At 59.6% G+C, this 18,657-nt stretch overlaps 1 protein-coding gene across 2 annotated transcripts; it reads right to left on the bottom strand.

Moving 5' to 3' along the window:
* Positions 1 to 94: 94 nt before the first annotated feature.
* Positions 95 to 15,735, bottom strand: GIT1 (GIT ArfGAP 1). 2 transcript variants are annotated; one of them, XM_045525301.1, is made up of 21 exons: positions 15,401 to 15,735; positions 9,746 to 9,879; positions 9,192 to 9,304; positions 8,987 to 9,092; positions 8,216 to 8,433; positions 8,033 to 8,127; positions 7,653 to 7,695; positions 5,484 to 5,510; positions 5,247 to 5,295; positions 4,843 to 4,915; positions 4,200 to 4,297; positions 3,688 to 3,799; positions 3,424 to 3,557; positions 3,079 to 3,231; positions 2,741 to 2,971; positions 2,595 to 2,648; positions 2,360 to 2,446; positions 2,191 to 2,264; positions 1,868 to 2,050; positions 1,672 to 1,735; positions 95 to 1,519 (listed from the first exon to the last, which is right to left on the bottom strand). In XM_045525301.1, the coding sequence occupies exons 1-21, from the start codon at positions 15,450 to 15,452 to the stop codon at positions 1,307 to 1,309; spliced, it is 2,313 nt and encodes a 770-aa protein (XP_045381257.1). In that variant the 5' UTR covers positions 15,453 to 15,735; the 3' UTR covers positions 95 to 1,306. The 2 variants fall into 2 exon arrangements, with proteins under 2 accessions (XP_045381257.1, XP_045381258.1); XM_045525302.1 differs by lacking the exon at positions 5,484 to 5,510.
* Positions 15,736 to 18,657: the final 2,922 nt, after the last annotated feature.

The following is an 18,657-nucleotide window of genomic DNA, read 5'->3' as shown; positions in this document are numbered from 1 at the left end:
TACCAGGTGCAGGGTTGGGGGTTCTTGGGGCACTTGCAGTCCTCCTTTTCATGTCTGGCACCCCACCCCCACTCTGTAAGCATCAGCAGCAGCACATGGTCACTTCTTTATTTTTGATACAAATGTACATGACACGTCTTGATAGCCCACCCACTGGCACACAGGTAGGGCCTGGCCTCTTGCAGGGCGGGAAGAGGAGCTGGTAGCACTGCCATCTGCCGTGCCACCTTCCCAGGCTGTGGCCAGGTTCCCAGGCCTTCAGAGGGTGGGACCACAGCAGGTGCAGGTAGTGATGGTGGGTGCCAGCCTCGCAGAGGTTACAGGGAGGGGACTCTCAGCTCCATAGCCACCAGCTGAGTCGGGGACCCTGGGGAGCCAGCCCCAGGCGCTCAGTCCTCCAACCCCGGCCAGCACAGTCCCCCTCCACAAGGGAGCAGGAGGAGATGGAGGGAAGTGGTTTCATTTTAAGTTCATAGAGGAGTACGAGTCGGCGGAGTGGTGAGGAGAGGTGGCGGGCAGGCCCACAGCTGGTTACCCTGGTAGTCCCTAGCCCCAGGTGGGGGAAAGGGAGGCTGACCCCCAGCGCCGGTCCCACTGCTCTGGTTTCCTCACCCTTTGAAACTCCAGATGGACCAGGCCTCCGGAACGGCACTGCCGCCCGCACACTCACACGCAGGCACGCAGGGACACTCAGTTACCACAAAGTTAAAATTAAGGGGTGGGGGATAAGAGAGAGGAAAAAAAAAAAGATTTTCCAGTGTCTGCTGCTGGGGACCCCGGCACACAGGTTGGGGCCCGTGTGCTAGGCAGGGGCCGTTTGGCATTAAAGGAGAGCAGCAAGGGGCTGGTGGCTACAGGGCAGGGACATCCACAGAGATTATGTACAAAGGAGGGGGATGCCCCCGCTCGGCCCCCAATAGGGCTGAACTGGCTCATGGGGGTGGGGTGCACGTAGGGGGAGCTGCCCCGCTTGGAGTGTCCCCACCCGACCTTTTGCTGAGGGTGCCCCAGAGAGCAAGGGGCTGGGAGTGATGTCTTGCAGGCCCCTGCACACTAGGAGGGAGGGGATGCTATATACAGGGGGGAGGTGCATGGAATGTGGGGACAGAAGCTCCTGCCACCCCACCTCCCCATCCTTGGGGGGTCGAGGGGGTGGGCACCAGGGCACCTGGCTGCCAGGGGAGAGTGGCAGCACTAAGGGCACTTGTGCCAGTGGCTCTGTTGGGGTGGGGATTAGTGTCTGGAGTGGCCCAGTTCCCATGGCCAGTGAGGTCCCAGGGTGCAGGTGAGGGTGTGGGGAGAGTGGTCACTGCTTCTTCTCTCGGGTGGTGATGGTGACCAGCTGCTTGGCAGCCTTGGCGATGTCATAGGCGCACTGGATCACCTGCTGGGTTAGCAGCTGGAAGTCCACAGGGGCACCAGGCTCCGGGGGCACTGTCTTCCGGCACTCGCTCTGCAGCCGGTATGCGCTGGCATTGAGCAGCCGCAGGGAGCTCCGCACCGGCTCCAGGGCTGGCCTCTGGAGGGAGGAAGAGGAGGGCTGGGCCTTGGACTTTATGCCGTGAGCCACAACCAGGCACCAGCGTGTCCGTCCACGTCTCCACCCAGGTTCTCTACACCTGCCCTGGCCTGAACCCCTCCCGCTCTTGATCCTCTCTGTGGCCCCTGTACCTTCGGGAAGAGGGAGGCCATCTCGGTCACAGCCAAATGGATCTTCTCCGAGCAGGGGACAAAGCTGTAGGGGGAGGGGAGCATATAAATTAGGGGGGCTCTTGAGGAAGGTTCCCAGGGACAGTGGAGTATGGGCCCCTCTCGTGTCTCCTGCAACACTCCAGAGGCAAACAGGAGCCTGCTCCCCACCCCGTACCTGTCATGCTTGAATTCCTGGGCTGCCCGCAACAATTCCTGAATGTTCTTGGTGACCTGCTCTGTCTTCAGGATGACGTCCTCGGTGCTGGGAAGCCCAGGGTCTAGGTCTCCATCCAGGCTTTCCAGCTCTGGGTGGAAGTCTTCCTCTTTGCCCAGCTCCAGAAACCGCTTCCCTTCCAGCCTGATGCCCAGGTTAGAAAAAGAGAGACGTTCCAGCCATGGGGCTGCTCACCTCCGTCCTCACACTCTGGGCTCTGGGGCCCTCTGAGCCTCCCCTCAGGGTGTGAGCAGAGCTGGGCTCAAGACCCAAGGGAGCCTCACCCGAGTAGCGGGTCCCCACTTTGCGTGTTCTCGTAGTCGCTGTCGGCACCACTGCCGTGGCGGGAGAGCTTGCTCTGGAGGGTGTGGGAGCGGGTGGGGGTGAGTGCACAGCTCTCCAGCCCGCACAGCCCCCGAGCCCGCCCCTTGGGCACGGGTGAGGAAATGTTACCGTGTGGCGGCCTCCTTCCTGGGAGCACGACAGCAGTGGGGAGGAGGGAGTGAAGGGCACGGCTGAGGCAGAGACCCCTTTCCGGATCTGCAACCCAGGGCAGAGCTGGAGTCAGCGTCCCCTCCCCTCCACCCACCGCCCAGCTTGCCCTTCGGGCCGAGCACAGAGCCTGACTGCCACTGGATTTAGCACCTGCTGGCTGGAACTGGACCCTCCTTCCCCAGACCCTGCTTACCCGGTAAAGGCCGGCAGGAACGTGCACCGAATAGATGGCGTCATCCTCTAGCTCCTGAGGGTGTTGCACAGTGAGCGTCACAGTGGGCCCTGTGCTAACCCCAGCCCTCTGTCTCCCCACGCCGTGAGACCCCCGGGGCAACTCACAGTGCTGTGGAAAGGCTGTAGCCGTGTGGTGAGCTCGTCCCCAGGAGGGCCCCCAAAGGGCTTCAGGGCGGAGCCTGGTTCATACATGGAGAAGGCCTGGCGGTCCCTGCGGTGGGTGCTCCCACTAGGCCCCATGGGCGTGTGTTCCGCGCGCTCGCTGGGGAGCGGGGGTGTGGGCACCGGCCCTGGCGGCTGCCGGAGCTGCAGATTCTCCGCCTGCAGCTTATGGATCTGTCAGTGCAGGGTGGTATCAGGCAGGCCCGGAACCTCCGGGTGACGGCCATCCTCCCTCCAGGGGTCCTGGGCCTCCCCATTCCCACTGAGGCTGCAGCCCTCACCTCCCTCTGCAGCCTCCGGAGCTCATCACTCAAGCTACTGTTGACCTTCATGAGCTGCTGCACTTTTGCCTCGGAGGTAGCCAGGGCCTTCTTCAGCTCCAGGTACTCCTGCAGCGTCACAGCCCCGTCGGATAGGTCGGAGGAGTCCATGCTCTGCAGAGAGATGTGAGCCGGTCAGCCACCAGGGGCAACGGAGCAGATACCCTTGGGGGTGGTTAGTGGGGCTGTAACCAGCCCACTTGTCCCCAAGGCCCCAGGGCTACTAGAAGATAGAGCTGGGCCTTGGTGGAGGCTGGGGGTGAGGGCACCGGGGAGTGGGTGGGAGGGGAGGGACAGTGCTCAGACCCGGGCACGGTTGTTCCGAGTGGCGCCAGCGCTGCGCAGGGGCTCCTGGTCGGTGTCCTCATCGGAGGCCACACTGTCGTAGTCGTGCTGGTCATCCAGGTCACTCTGGCTCCGCGCAGACAGCTCGAGGTTGTCTGAGGACACAAGGCTTGCCACTCAGGGCTCACTCAGCCTCACAGCCCGTCTATGCTATCACCCCCACACAAAGGGAGCCACCAAAGAGAGCATCCTGCAACAGCGCCCGCGCCGTCCACGCCCTCCCACCTGTGGGGCTGCTCAGGCTCTTGCCCTGCTGTCTCCGCTTGGCCTCACTGAGAATGTCGATGATCAGGGTGGCGAACTCTCGGGCATTGAAGCGGGCCAACTTCTGTCGCCCCTGTGAGGCAGACAGGGTCAGGCTTGCATGAGGGGCTCCCCCCTTGTGGCTGACACACGGGGGTGAGGACAAAGCTGCAAGGCGACGCCCTGCCATCCAACTTAACCACAGCTGAAAAATCCCAGCCTGACTTCACCAGGCCAGTCAGCAGCCACAGCCAGCCCCCAGGCCAGGGTCAGACATGGTACAGAGTCAGGTATCTACACAAGCTCTTAGGAAGGGGCTAGAACACCCACCAGAGCTGCTAACCAATGCTCGAAAGAACAGCCTCTTCCCCCTTCCCAAATCCCAGTGCCAGCCAGGCCCTACGGGAGGCTTTAGCGAGGAGTGCAGAGCTGGCCCAGGCCCCAGCCCAACATGGGCTGAGGAGGGACCCAGGCCCCCGACCCTGCCCTCTCACCTGATTCCTTGTGGCTGAGTATTCTGGGTTAACAGGAAGGAAGGGCACAGCACTGCGCTCTGTCACCAGGGTGCTGTGGTTCTGGGTAGCCAGCCACACTGTCAGGGAGGGATAGGAGCACATCAGCTGTGGTGGCCAGGCCCCCACAGTGGAGGTGGGGAAGTGTGGAACACACCCTTCCTAGCTGCCCCCATGCCCACTGAGCACTGGTGTTCAAAATAGGGTGGTCTTCGGTGTGCAGAGCTAGGCTGGGTCGGGCAAGGCTGGCCGGGAACTGACGAAGGGAAAGAGGCCAGTCCAGACCCAGAATTTGGGCTGGAATCTGGCTGTGGCCAGGAAGGAGTGATGCAGGGGGGCGGAGTGGGACTGGGGAGACAGCCAAAGTGGGAGGCTGCCGAGTGGAGAGGAGCCCAGTCTTTAGGAGGGGCAGGCTGGCAGCCTCCAGCTCAGCGCCCTGCCCAGCCTGGGAAGCTCACAGCCGGCAGGGCTCGTCTGCAGGCCTCTGAGCGGCCCAACCCCAGGCACCCCTTCTTCATCCCATTCAATGACCAGAGACCCATGCCAGGCCCCTGCCCTTCCCCTGCAGGGTGGCACTCTTGCCCTAAGCATCCAGGCCTCCGATGCTCTCCTGTCCCTGACTCACCCGCATCATTTTCTCTTCGATCCACCTCGTCATATACGTCCATGGCGAGCTCCTCAAAAAGCCGGTTGCTGAGCTGGAGGCAGAGAGGGGAACCCAGGTTTTGTCAGATCAGTCGGCCCAACGCCAACAAGGCCAGCTGGCCAGGATGCCGTGAGATGCGGGGAATGGCTAGTGTCCCTGTGCCACCCAGCCCCCTGCGCTCTCTGAAATGGGTAGGGGTTTGCGGGCTGAGCCCCAAGGTGGGAAAGGACAGAAGGGAGGCCAGACCAGTCCGTTCCCTCGTGGGAAGGTCGAAGTGAGGGGACTGGTGAGGCCAGTGAGGGGCAGGTCGGAGGAAGGGGAGCAGCAGCAGTAGGGCAGGGTGGAGGCAGCTCCAGCGCTAGGGCCTGTCTGGGGAGACTTACTGCCTGCAGCTTCTTCTTAGCAGCTTTGGCCAATTCAGATAGGTCCAGGCTGTGGACAGAGGGAGAGAGGAAAGGGGAGGAGGGGGACAGACCAGACATGAGAGATGGCCAGGCCCCTGCCGGTGACCGCCCAAACATGCAGGGAACCCAGGGAGACAAACACCCAGATGCTACACACCCAAGTGGCTCCCCGCCCTACCCAACCTCCAGGCCTGCTGCCCCACAGGCACGATATACCTCTGAGACATGCACTTTTGCCGAGATCTAAGTCCAGAGGAAGGCAGCAGAGGGAAGAACAGGACAGAGGCAGCAATTACGCAGGAGCAGGGCAGCACATGCCTTCTCACAGCAGGCCCAGACCCATCTCCATGCACGCACGCACGCACGCCCGACCCAGAGGGTACAAAGCCGAATTCCTCTCACCCCCCAGCCTGTTCCTCTGGCTTTCTCTCTCAGTGACCCATTCACCCAGCACCAGTGTCAGTCGCCTGGCAGTCACCTAAGTCTCTCTCGCACTCAAGTCCTAGCCAAGCCCCCCTGTTCTGCCACCATTTCCTCTTGCCTAGGCTTTGCAACAGTTTCTTAATCCACCACCCTACTCCCAGTCTTGTCCCTATAATCCTTTCTCCATCCAGCGGCCAGAGTGACTTTTTCTTTGTTTTTTTTTTTTATTCAGGGTCTTGCTCTGTCACCCAGGTTACAGTGCGGTGGCATCATCATAGCTCACTGCAAACCCAAACTCTTGGGCCCGGGTGATCCTCCTGCCTCAGCCTCCCAAGTAGCTGGGACTACAGGTGGGCGCCACCATGCCCGGCTAATTTTTTCTATATATATTTTTAGCTGTCCATATAATTTCTTTCTATTTTTAGTAGAGACGGGGTCTCGCTCTTGCTCAGGCTGGTCTTGAACTCCTGGGCTCAAGCAATCCTCCCGCCTCGGCCTCCCAGAGTGCTAGGATGACAGGCCTGAGCCGCTGTGCCCGGGCAGTGTGATCTTTTTGACACATCTGGCTGTGCTACCCCTTGTCATAAAACACTGCAATAATAACAGGTGCACACGGCATACTCACACTTCAACAAACAGCTCACTGAAAAACATATGCTAAATGCTTTGCATGCATCATATTATACTATTTAATCCCCTCAACAGCCCTGAAAAACAGGTATTTTCATCCCCATTGCCAGGAGAGGTAACCATCAAGGCTCAGAGAGGTCAGGTAGCCTGCCTCAAGTCACACAGCCAGTGAGTGGCAAAGCTGACTGCACACATCTATGCTCGAACACTGCCCTCAGGATGGTCACAGCTCTTGCTGAAGCTCACAGGGTGGCTCATTCTTTCACCCATCCCCGTTCCAGTCTTGCTCCTGGGATTCCCTGCCTCTCACCTTATGCTCCAGCCACACGAGCTGCCTCAGTCCCTGGCATGGCACTTTGAACCTCTATGTCTCTGCTCTTCCTACACTTCCCACAATGGACTGTAACCGCCTCACAAGGCTGCCTCCCTGTCTAGACTGTGAGCTCCTCAGGGGAAGGGACTGTATCTGAGTTAGCTCTGTGGCTCCCCTGCCAAGAGCAGCAGCTAGCTCTGGGAAGGTGCTCAGTTAACGTGTCATCGAATGTAAGTCTACACATGGGTGTGTTCACCACGTACACATACACACACACACTAGGCCGAATCAGACTAAAGCAGGGGGTCTTGGGGGGGGGGTCTCGGAACAGAGGCGGTCTGGGTTTAAGGATCTGAGTTGCCTAGGCCTGACTGTCCCCATCTGTCCACACAGGCCCTTGGGGAGGGAGAGAGGCTCCTCCAAATCCAGGCCAGCAGGCACAGCCTGGCACGAAGCCGTGGCCATGAGAGGCAGCCACCAGGTGGCACTAGCACCCATCTTGTGAGCTGGGTGAGTGGCTGGGGGTGTCCCACACTACCTGGGCACTTGAGGCCTCTCAGATTAGAGGCAGAAACACCTCATTTATTCCCTGCCCCAGGGCCCCTGCCTAACTTCTGAACATGCCACAGAGGCCTGGCCAGTAGTCTCAAAGTTAGTCAGATTCCTGGAGCCCACCCATCTTTTCACTGGCCAGCAGAAGCTTGTCTGAAGTTTTACAGTGGGGTTGGTGTCACTGGGGCAGAACGTAGTGGTCTACTCTCCCAGCCTGGGGGTCGTTTCTTGTACCTAAGCCCTCCATGTACTTGATGCTCATGGGGCTCAGGCTGTGCTGACCAAGTGCTGAGCTGACATTTCCTACCTGCCTTGGGGCCCCAGCATTGGGGACTAAGGACTAGGCTGTGAGAGGCCTGTGTCTCCAGCCCCTGGGGGATGGGGAGTGGGAGGGGTGGAGGCCTGGGGGTCAGGCATCCGCATGGCATCCAACAGCCTCTGGGAAGGGGCATCAGGTGGGCACTCACCTGTCAGCCATCTGTGGGATGATGTAATGCCCATTCTTGTGATCTGAACAAAAATAAAAATGCCAAGTCACTCACTGGTGCTGGGTGGCTTCAGCAGCTGGAGCCCACCTCACTGCCATGAGCAGGGCTTGGCACCCAGAAGTGTTAGGGTTTTAGGAAGGAGGGCAGGCCACCCCCAAGAGCACTGGGAGCTGGCTGGAAGTATGCCCACCCCCACTCCCTAGCCACAACGTGCTGCAACCCAGAGCCTGCAGCAATTTCACAGGAGCCAGTTGCCTAGCAACGCTGTTCCCCAGCCGCTCTGTCACTACGGCAGGTGCCGGGGTGTGTCCAGGTCCCACCTGCCTGGCCCAGCCAGGCCCTCCCCATGCTCTGCTCACCCGGCTTGCGTCCACAGAGGTAGAAGGCCAACCTGTCAGTGAGCTCATACTGGCACTCGACTAGCCTTTCCGCCAGTTCATGGTGCCCCGCCTGCCTGTGGGGAGGGGGTAGGGCTCAGCCCTGCAGCAGCAGCCCACTCCGCCACCCATCCACCCACACCTCGCCCTTTAGCCGACCCTCACCTGGCATAGTCAATGGGTGTGCGGCCATTAACGTCAGGGGAGCCAGGGTCAGCCCCATACACTACGAGCAGCTCGGCCTGCAGTGTCTGCCCTGCCTTGGCAGCCACATGCAGAGGTGTGGTGCCCTTCTCTGGGTGGAAGAAGTTGGCCTGGGCACCCAGGGATAGCAGGCGCAAACACGTCTCCAAGTTGCCTGTCCGCACACTTGAGTGCAGTTGCTGCAAGGAGCAGAGTGTGCAGTAAATAGACAAGTGCACGAGGTGTACCGGACCTCAAGCTGTACCTAGCCCAGGCTGTCCCTGGGACTCCTACCAGCAACAAAGGGCCCTGCCAAAATCAGACCATGTCAGGGAGGACAGAGGCTTCCCAGTAGGTGTTAATGCCAACTGATAAATGCTGCCTTCAGTCGCCATCTACCACATGTGCTGTGTGCTCTACTTAGAACATATTATCTTTGAGGTAGATGCTGTCTCTTCTTTCCCATTTTACAGATGAGGAAACTGAGGCTCTGGGAGGCTAAGTAACTGCCCCAAGTTTTCCCAGCTTTTCAGTGGCAGCTGGGGAGCCTTGAGTGTCCACTTGGGAGCTGCAGAGCTTTGGCCACGCGCAGCCTGACCAAGCAATCTTGTCTGCCACTGTGCCTCCGTTCTCCCATCACTTGGCTGCCTTTGGGTCCTAGGGCTCAGTGGCGACAAAGGAGAGGTCTTCAGGGTGTCGGGAAGCAGGGAAGAAGAGGAAAGGCCCACCCATCCGTCGTAAGACCCCTCAAACCTTGCTGAGGTCTTTGGCAGTGACCCCATCATCGTCCCGGCAGGGAAGCTTGTGCACAAACGCCAGCATCTGATACTTGGCCCTGATGAACTCTGACTTGATGGGACTGCATGGGGTACACAGGAGGAAATGGGGAGCAGAGTAGGAGAGGCCAGTCACCTTGTCACCTCTGGGCCCCTGCCCACCACCCCTCTAGCCCACTCACTGGACTTTGTCTTGGGGGTTGGCTTTGCGCCGGCCGCTCTGCACTTGTGCGGGGTCCAGCAGGGAGTGCTCCCAGATGGAGTTGGCCCCGTTGCTGGCGAGCGTGTGCACCATCTGCAGGGAAGAGATGCCAAGTGAGAGAGTGCCCACTGCGTGCAGGGCACTGGGGGAAACACCTCCTGAGCGCCTGCTGCAGCTGGCATGGCTGAAAACTCTACCAAGGAGGCCTACTGTGTGCCTCACACCATCATACCTCCATCCAGTCCAGCCACCCACAGACACGGATCCTGTTTAACACTTCAGGTTGAATGGTGAGCATGCCAAGGCTCAGAAAGGTTAGGTGACTTGCTCACACTACATGGCCAAGCTAGTAAGTGGCAAGGCTGGCGTGAGACTTCTCTTTCTGCATGAGGTGAGTGGACGGGTGGAAAGGGTCGAGGTTAGGCTCTGCCCCAGGAAGGTGCTGGTCCTGGTAAGCTGCAGATTCCAGACAGATGTGTATGTGGGTGTGGGGGAAATATGGGGAAGGAAGAACCACCCAGCCTAGCCCTGTACCTGCAGCAGCGTGGGAGGCCAGGCGCTGTGGCGAAGGTGCTTGACAATGGAGATGTGGCGTCCCAGGCTCCGGTGTACACTGCAGCACTCGTCACACACCAGCACACCCCTGCTGATGGATGCCCAGCCAGGGTCTGCCAGGGTGAGGGCGGAGGTCAGCAAGAGCCAACAACAGGCGAGACCCCCTGAGCACCTGCTCTGGGCCAGTACTATGTATGCTTCAGTACTTCACCCAGGGTCACTCACACAGTTCCCCACAGCCTGGGAGCTGGGACCATCAGTATGCCCAGGATACCAAAGAAGGTTACCCAAGGGCTTACAGCTGCGGGGCCGACAGTCATGTCCTTTCTTATACATCTCTGCCCCTCCAGGATGTGCAGTCCCCAGAGCCCATTCAGCAGGCACAGCTTCCTGTCCTGTAGCCGCTGCTACCAGTCTCACAGCCTTTTCCTAGGAAACAAGGCTGCTGCCCCAGTCCTTCTCGCAGGGAGGCAGGAATCCCATAGGGGACGCCACCCTGATGTTATCTGCCAGACACCCCCGGGCACCCCTCCTGTTCTGGGTCAGTGCCATGTGTCTCCTGCACCCAGGCTTCTGCTGGAACCTGCCTGACAAACTGCACCCTCCACGGACTCCCACCCCTGCCCTTGCTCCGGCAAGTGAGAGGCCCTTGCATGCCTGAGCCTCCTGCCACCATCACTGAGGGTGTGAGCTGGAGCTCCTCTTGGGGAGGATGGACAGAGCAAAGGAGCCAACCTTCACTGTGCACACACTGTGTACCAGCTGGGAACATTACATATGATTCCTCTCACAACTGTCAGGCGAGGTAGGAAATGCTATCTCTGTTTTACAGATGAGGAAACAGTGGCTCAGAGAGATTAGAGGGCTTACTCAAGGTCACACAGCTAATGGATGGAATTGCCAGGATGCACACCCAGGCACTTGGACGGCCGAGACCATGCCATGTCCTCACTTGCTGCTGTCCCTCTGCCCCTGCAGCCCCAGATGAGCAAGGCCCTGGGAGCCACTCTCTGCTCCTTGGGAAGAAGTGAACTTTGGAAACAAGAAGGCAGGCCAGGGCTGGGTGGGAGCTCACAGGGTCCTTCTCAAGGGCAGAGGAGATCCCACCCATCCCAGGCCCCTCTGGGACAGGGGGAGGAGACAGCTGCATACAACTCAGGCGGTGGAAAGGTCACGGGGGAGAAAGCAGCCATTGTGTGCTGCTGAGAGTGGGGGCAGGGAGCTCTCTCCCAGGACACTCTGCTCTGCCCAGGCCCCCACCCTGACTCAGGAAGCCCTGTCCTGGTGGGGCGGGGGGGCTGGCTTTCTGCCTTGCCCCGGAGGCTCAGGGTGTTCAGAAGTGGGTCCCCACAGGGGAGGGACAGGCTTACAGAGGATGAGACTCTTTCCCAACCAGAAGAGAATTCTCAGGCCCTTCCCCTCCAAGGACTTCCATCAAAGTTGCCAGGCAAATTGTGAGGAAACTGAGTCAGGGGCCCAGCCTGAGCTCTGCTCACAGCAAGTGTCCCCCAGTAAGGTGTGGAAACAGGAAGTGAAAGAAAGGCCTATCTTTGGGTCTAGGCTTTTTTAGGGACACTCCCAAAATAGGGCAACAGAGGGATGCACAAGGTGACCCCCATATACTCTCCAGGGGGCTGATTCCAGGGGCTCAGGAAGGGACCAGACATCTATGGGAAGAGGGGGAGCCCTAGGGCACACTTTTGTGTTGGCTTTACCAGAATAGTGAGGCCCCCACTAGGCATGGAAAACTCCCTCTCACCACTCCAAACATCACTGGGTCAGGGGGCTTCCCGCCAGCTACCTTCAGCAGCCCAGGCAGGAAGCCGGAAATGATGCAGCCTAAATTCCTCTTGCTGAAATGGTGGGGTTTCCTGTAAGTGGGGAGCCGCCCAGGCCAGGATCATAAATGGGCTGCCCTGAGGCCTCCACCCCAGGCCTGTGGTCCTACCGGAGAGGCCAGGCCTGGAAGGGCTGATCAGATATCCAGGGCCAGTGGCTCTAGCGCCCTAAGCCATGGGCAGACCAGATGTGGTGAGTCCCTGGGTAGGGTAGAGACCAGGACACCAGGATCAGGGGAATGGTCTAAGGCTTTGCTTCAGCCTGGGGGAGGGGCTCCCTCTCCTCCAGGTGGCCTGAAATAGGAAGGGTGGGCAGGGGACACAGTCCTGGTCTTGGGCCACACCAGTGCCAGCCCAGTTCTGGATGACACAGATGGGAAGCCCACCCTAACTGTTATACCTACTTTCTCTGTGCAAGGGCCTTGGGTCTACTCAAGGAGGAACCCCGAAGCCCCAACTAAGCCAGTTCCAAAGTAGAAGAGCCAGGAAAGTTTTCGGAAAGTCAAACAGCTACTGTACTTTTTAATTAATTAATTAATTTATTTATATTTTCTTTTCTCCTCCTCCACTCCCCAGTTACTGTACTTTTAAAGTTAAGGGACTCTTGCCCCCAAGAGGATGCTTGGACCAAATGTGGGGCAGAAGGGACAAGGATTTGGGGATGTGGTATCTCCTCAGCCCTCCCCCAGGCTCTGGCTCAGGTCAGGCTGTGGGTCTGATATGTATGGGCAGGGAGCAGAAGGGATCCAGTGCCAACCCCAAGGAGGCCTCTACCAAGGTGAATTCATGCCACCAGCCAATTAGTGGCCTCTGGGGCTAGCAGGTTTGCATGTAAAGGCCAGCCTCAGGCCTCCCTCTCAGGCCTTCACAAGACAAGTGGGAAAAGCCCACCACCCTGAAGGCAGGCAAGAGGAATCCACGAGGCAGAGGTTGGAATGGTAGTTACCTTTGGGGGCCTTGACTGGGAGGGGACACAAGGAAGCCCCCTAGAGTGATGGAAATGTTCCACATCTTGATCAGAGTAGAGTAGAGGTCACACAGGTATACACACGGAAAATCCAAGAGGGTGCACAGTAAGGTGCATGCACTTTGCACACACAAGTTATACCTCTGTGAAAGAGGAACAAAAGCCCACCATTTGCTGCCCCTCACAGTCTAGATTGTGAAGAGGCAAATCAGGCTGCAGCCTCTGTCCCCAGCCTTGCTCACCTGAGATGCCCAGAGGATGGACATCTTGAGGTCTTCACTCCCATCCCTGGGGCTCCCAAAATGGAAAGACCCATGGGGTGAGGAGTGGGCTCTTGACTGATACCATGTGGCAAGGATGGGCAGAGGCAAAGGAAAGGCGGAAACAGATGTTCGAAACTCTTGGACTCCCAAGGCAGGCAGGGACACAGATGGCACCCAATGAGGGAGCACAAGCTGCCATGGCAGGTATGCCATGCCCAGCTGCCTTGCGACATACTCAAGCTGTATCTCACCTCTGACCTACATGACCCCTCAAATTAACCAACTACAAAAGGTCCCTGAGCCCACTCCTAGGGCTGGGACTGCAGGCTCCCATCATAGTGAGAGAAGCCTTTGACTCTGGGTTAGGATCCAGGGGACTGGCACTGGATCTGGCCTCCAGACTGCTTGCTGGGTGTCCTCATGCTTCTCTTACCTGAAATGCTACGGGACAGGAATCAGACCAAAAAAAGCCACTGCACACCAGGGCCAGCACTCTAGGCGGGGAGGCACAGGGTAACCCCAAGCACCCAGCTGGGGTCCCGACAAGCATCCAGACACTTGGAAAGTGCCAGCCACTACAACAGGTACTGGGGTGGGATGATGAATGAGACTGTCCATATCCTGCCCACCTTACCATCCTCACTTTCTTGCTACCCTCCTGACCTGTATTCCGGATTGGGGAAAAGGAGGGATCTGGGGCACGAATGCCCCTGCCAGGTGAAGACTAGGGGAGGAGCTGGGCAGTCCAACACATCTGATAACTCCATTCCTCCCCGAGCCCGCTGGGCACCTGGAACTTCAGCCCGATGTTTGAGTGCGGCGTGGAAAGCTTGACTGCCTAGCTGGTGCTGCCCTACATCCCGCTGCTCCAGAACCAGGACCGCAGAGTCAGAGATACCAGGCCCCCTAGAAAGCATTTCTACTCTAACTTCTTTGCCCCACAGTTGAGGAAACTGAGAGCCAGAGTGAAAGTCTTGGTCACAGAATAAACTGGAAACAAAGGCATCACTAAAATCCAGGCTCCTCTGACAGGGTGTCTGCTAAGCCTCTCCTCTCCATGCTGTACCCACCCCACAGAGTTGCAGAACAGACTGGGACAGACATATATAAGGCAAGGTGTCCTCGGCCCTTCCATCCCCAGATCTGCCTGCAGTTGGGGGAAGGAGTCATAGTTTCCAGCTAATTAGGGTTAAGGACACCCACCCCCAGACAGCTCCTCCAGGGCTCTCTAAACCAAGACATGCCCTGAGAGACCTCAGTGTTATAACCACACATGAAGTATTTTGTGCCCCTGCCTCTGCCAGGCATCCAGTTCCCAAAAACTCTAGCTTGGTGCCACCAGGACCACTACAGCATCTGTGGGGCTCAACCTGTTGGGGTTCTGGGCCTATCCAAGAGATGCCTGGAAGTTACCACAAAACAGCACCCCACTCTCACACTTAATCATGCCTATATTTCCTCTGCAGTTTGCAGACCCCCTGAGCCTGCCCAGGGGTCTCCCAGAGAAACAGCTCCTTTCCTAAAGAGAGGATGGACGAGGGCTAGAGCTTCCTTCCCCAGGCCTGCTGCTGAGCCCCATCACTGGTTCTGTCCTCCCACTTCATGGAGAGGCAGCCACTCTGGATCACTACCCCTCACCTCCTCAGCAGGCCAGGGGCATTGGTACCAGCCCAGTCCCAATTCTCCTGGGAAGAAAGGAAACACCATGTAAATACAGCCAGGGCACAGGCCAGGAAGCCAGGTGGATGCTGGGAAGCTAGGCACCTCTTGCCGCTGCCCCCTATCCGTTTCTGGCCAGACTGGGCTAGGGGACCTGGAGGGGTCCATATCCAGGACAGGGCAATGCCAAGCCCACTTTCCCAAGCAGCCCTTACTGGGGAACAGAAAAAGCTGGGTCCAGCCAAGCTGTTCCCAGTCACCAGCAGGCCTGGGGATGCCTCCGGGAAGATGCCCAGGTTTGGACGAGCCCTGAATACCAGGCCCTGCAAGGAGCCCCAGCCCTGGGAACCAGGAACAGGGAGACCTAGGAGTAACCACCCTTATCTGCTCCTGAGGAAAGTGTATCAGCCCCCCTGGCGCATCTACCCGGTCCTCTGCCCCTTGCCCTCCGCCACCCCGGCCGGCGTGCCGACCATGAGAGCAGCAGGTGCAAGACGCGGGGGTGGCACTGAGATGACACAAAACCACACTCGCCCCCATCTCCTAAACCCTGCCGGCCTCCGCCACAGCCCTCCTGCCACCCTAGGCTGGCGCTTCCGTTTGGATACTGAGATGGAGGTGGAGGGGGCAGCCAGCTGCCCGCCTCCCTCAGACTGAGGGGTGGGAGGCGGCGCCGGGAATGTCCTTCCTCGCTTGTCCACGGACTCGACGGAACAGGGGCCCCCCCAGGCCGGCTCTCCCGCCAAGGACGCGGCTCCGCAGTGGCCCCGGCGGGGGCCGAGGCTGGAGGCCGCAGCCCCCCACCCCGCCCCGCCCTCCGGCCCCGCACGGCGCTCCCGCCAGGCCCCGGCGCCCGCCCGGCGGCGGCCTGAGTGCGCGGTCCCGCCCCCGGCCCGGCCCCGCTTACCCGGGGCGCTGCAGTCCGCACACACCTCCGCTCGCGGCCCCTTCCGGGACATCCTCAGCGGCGACGCGGCCGCAGCCCTCTGGGCCAGCGTGGGGGGCGCGGGCGGCGGGCCCGGGCGGCGGCGGCGGCCCCTGCTGCCCGGCCCGGCTCCGGCAAGGCCCCGGCGAGGCTCCGCGCGCCCGGCCAACCGTCCGCCCCTGGGGCTGGCCCGGAACCCGCCGTGCCCGCCTGCCCGCTCGCCCTCGGGCGCCCTCCGCCCCGCGCCGCCCCGCGCCGCCCCCGCCGCCGCTCGCCGCTCGCTCTCTCCGCCCCCTGCGCGGCTCCGGGCCGCTCCTGCAGGAAGCGGCGCAGGCCCGGCCCACAGGGGGAGGGGCAGCCCACACCCCCGCCCCGCCGCCCGGGCTGCCGGCCGCGCCTCCCGGAGAAAGGAAGCCGGGAGCGCGGGCGGGAGGGGGCGGGGGCGCTTAAAGGGGCCGCTTGGTGTGCGGCCCCGGCCTCTGCTCCGGGTTTCCCAGGCCGGGAGGCAGTGGGAGTCACCCTCACAGCCCCCTCCTCTTCACTTTCGGTGTGGGGGGTGGTCGGGGGACGCTCGGCCCAGGGTCCAGGGTGGGTGAGCCGGCTTGGGTGGGTATCGGAAGAGAGGAAGGACCTGAAGGCCTAGGCCCACTCCCCCCTTCGCGGTCAAAGGGGCTGTGCCTTGGGGTACCTGCCTATCTCTGGTTTGGGTGAGGTATGTGTCCTGGTCCCCCATGTGTCCACATCTGTGTCCAGGTGTGTGTGTGTGTGTGTGTGTGTGGTCACACTCTTGCTGACAATATGGACGCCCAGGTGCCCAGGAGGTCATGCAGTGTATTCCTCTGCTTCTGGACTAAAAATACATCTATCCCTTCCTCCATGCTTCCATCTAGAGAGGAAAGAATCTGGACGGTTTTAAAAGACCTCCCGAGGAGTGACCACTGTGCATGCATGTGTGGTCACTTGTCATCTGCCTTATATACATCCACGGTGTTTCTGGGCCACCAGAGGTGTGTGGGTCCAGAACGTGTGAATATAACATATAGGGGCCTTTAATGTGATGGCCTTTCTTCCTGGACTTCACAAGAGAGGCAGTCGAGGGATGTGGGTGGGGGGCAGGGAGCGGAGGTGCAGGCCACACGTGGGTGCACCCCCGCACTGAGCATGCTCCCCCACACACGTGTGCCCCGCGTGCACCCAGCTCCAATCCCTGCTGCAGCAAAAGGCCAGGGCATTCTGCTTGTGGGGAGAGGGCATGGGTGCCTGGTGGGCAGGTCAGTGATGACACAATTAAGGAAGCGTTTCCCCAGCATCAGGGACTCCTGCTAGGTAACAAGGATGGGGGGAGTCCTTGGACAGGGGTGCCCAAGTTGATTGATTTATCCCAGCGGTGCCAGAGTGGCAGTGACTTGTGGGTGGGCAGGCTCCTTCCCTAGGGGAGATAAGTAATGCTCATGAGTCACACCACCCGAAATACATGCAAAGCAGCCTCCATCGCCTTTAGCTGTGGCCCAGATTGACAAGTTTGTTTGAAATCGCGATCCACGGGATATATTTATAATCGCACCTTAAAAAACATCTCGAAGGCCTCCCCTTCCCCCACAGCCAGCCGCTCAGCTGGTGGGGCTTCTGCAGGCAGATACTTCGCGGGTGTATGGGGGGAGCACCACCTGCCGCCCCGTGCTGCACCCTCACCAAAGCGTCCATGGGCTTGGTAGCCCCAGCGGAGGGAAGGGAGGGACGGGAGGAGTGGCCTGGCAGCTCGTACCGGGCGCTCAGCCCACTAGCGGTGGCCGCCCGTTCACCCCCGATCGACCCCCAGCTATGGAATTTCATTTATTAAATGTCGAGGCGGCTGCTGGCAGCCCTGCCACTTGGCTGTCTTTGTTTCTCCGCTGTGTGGGCGCGTCTCGAGCACGTGGCAGCCAGAGCGCGCAGACAGGAGAAAAGCGACCTGGGTTTTGTGTCTATGGCCGCTTAGCAAAAAGAGAACTCGGCTGCCCAGAGGGCAGTTCCTCCGGAATCAGAGCCGAACTCCCCTCTCCTTGGACTCCTGGGCTTTGCAGAGAAGGAAGGATGATTCACCCCGCTGCCCTCCCCCCCTTGCGCCCCCCATCTCCTGGTTGGCCCAGAGACTACCTGGGAGTAGCCCTGGCACCGCACACTGTCCAAACTTTGTTCCCAACCCCGCTTCCCCTACCCCCCCGCCCTGTCACAGCCAAGCTTCTAGGCTTGGGGCTGGGAATAAAAGGGTTTCTGGGGTTCCCTGTGGAAATGTTACCACCCCAGAAAGCAAGATAGCTAAAGTGGAATCACACACAAGGTTCTGAAAACAATTTAATAAGGAAATATGCAGGCATTCTGCTGGCCACTCCTAGACTCCCCTCCGCCGCTCCAGCCCCCTCCTCACTCCCGGCTGCAGCCATGACGCTCTGCTGACCCCTCGCGGTGGTGGTGGGCAGCGGTCCCGGGCTGCGGGAGACGCCAGCTGGCTCCTCCCAGGCTGGAGAAAGGGGCGAGGCAGTCCGCTCCTCCCTCATTTCTTCCCGTCGGGGCCTGGCACCGCAGGGTGTGGAGGAGGAAGGAGAGAAGACCACACAAAGAAACCTGAGAGAGGCGCGGAGAGTTTGCAAGCTTTTGCTGGCACCTCCCACACAAACAGTTCTTAGATTGTTGTTCTAAGCAGGGCCGGTGTGGAATCCCTTATTCCTGCCTCGTTCTAAGGTGGGCTCTAGAAGGCACGGTGCCTGGTCCTGCCACCTGTCTCACTCCGCCTGGTTGGGGGAGGGAGGCGCCGATTCCAGGGCAGTTATTATCCTTAGCTCACCCCAGGAAGTAGTATCCAGAGTCTCATTTTAGAGGTGAGTGGACTGAAAAACTCAGAAAAAATCCGCAATTTGCTTACGATCAGTAAGAAGGTATCCAACTCAGATGTGTCTGACATCAGTACTCCCCCCCTGCAGGGACTAGGCCTCTTGGTCCTTCCAGCCTTTGCAATTGGCGGCCCCAGAGGCCAATCCAACTTTTACCACACCTTTTGCAAGGACAGTTCTGGAAGGACCTCTCTGTCCTGCGGTTATTCAGGAAGGAGACAGTCTCTGGAATCAGTCACTTCCCTTCCTGAGGGGACCACAGGGAGTAGAGGCGAGGAGCTGCCACCTGCTGCTTTCTCTGCCCAATCTCACTCTGCTTCTTGCTGAGGACTGTGTATGGGGGGAAGGGACTGTCCTCCCCGTCTTACT

This window comes from Lemur catta, chromosome 15 (genome assembly GCF_020740605.2).
Source record: "Lemur catta isolate mLemCat1 chromosome 15, mLemCat1.pri, whole genome shotgun sequence".
In the NCBI taxonomy this organism is placed as follows: Eukaryota; Metazoa; Chordata; class Mammalia; order Primates; family Lemuridae; genus Lemur; species Lemur catta.
The sequence above is the reverse complement of the archived record's forward strand: the minus strand, read 5'-3'. Positions and strand labels throughout refer to the sequence as shown.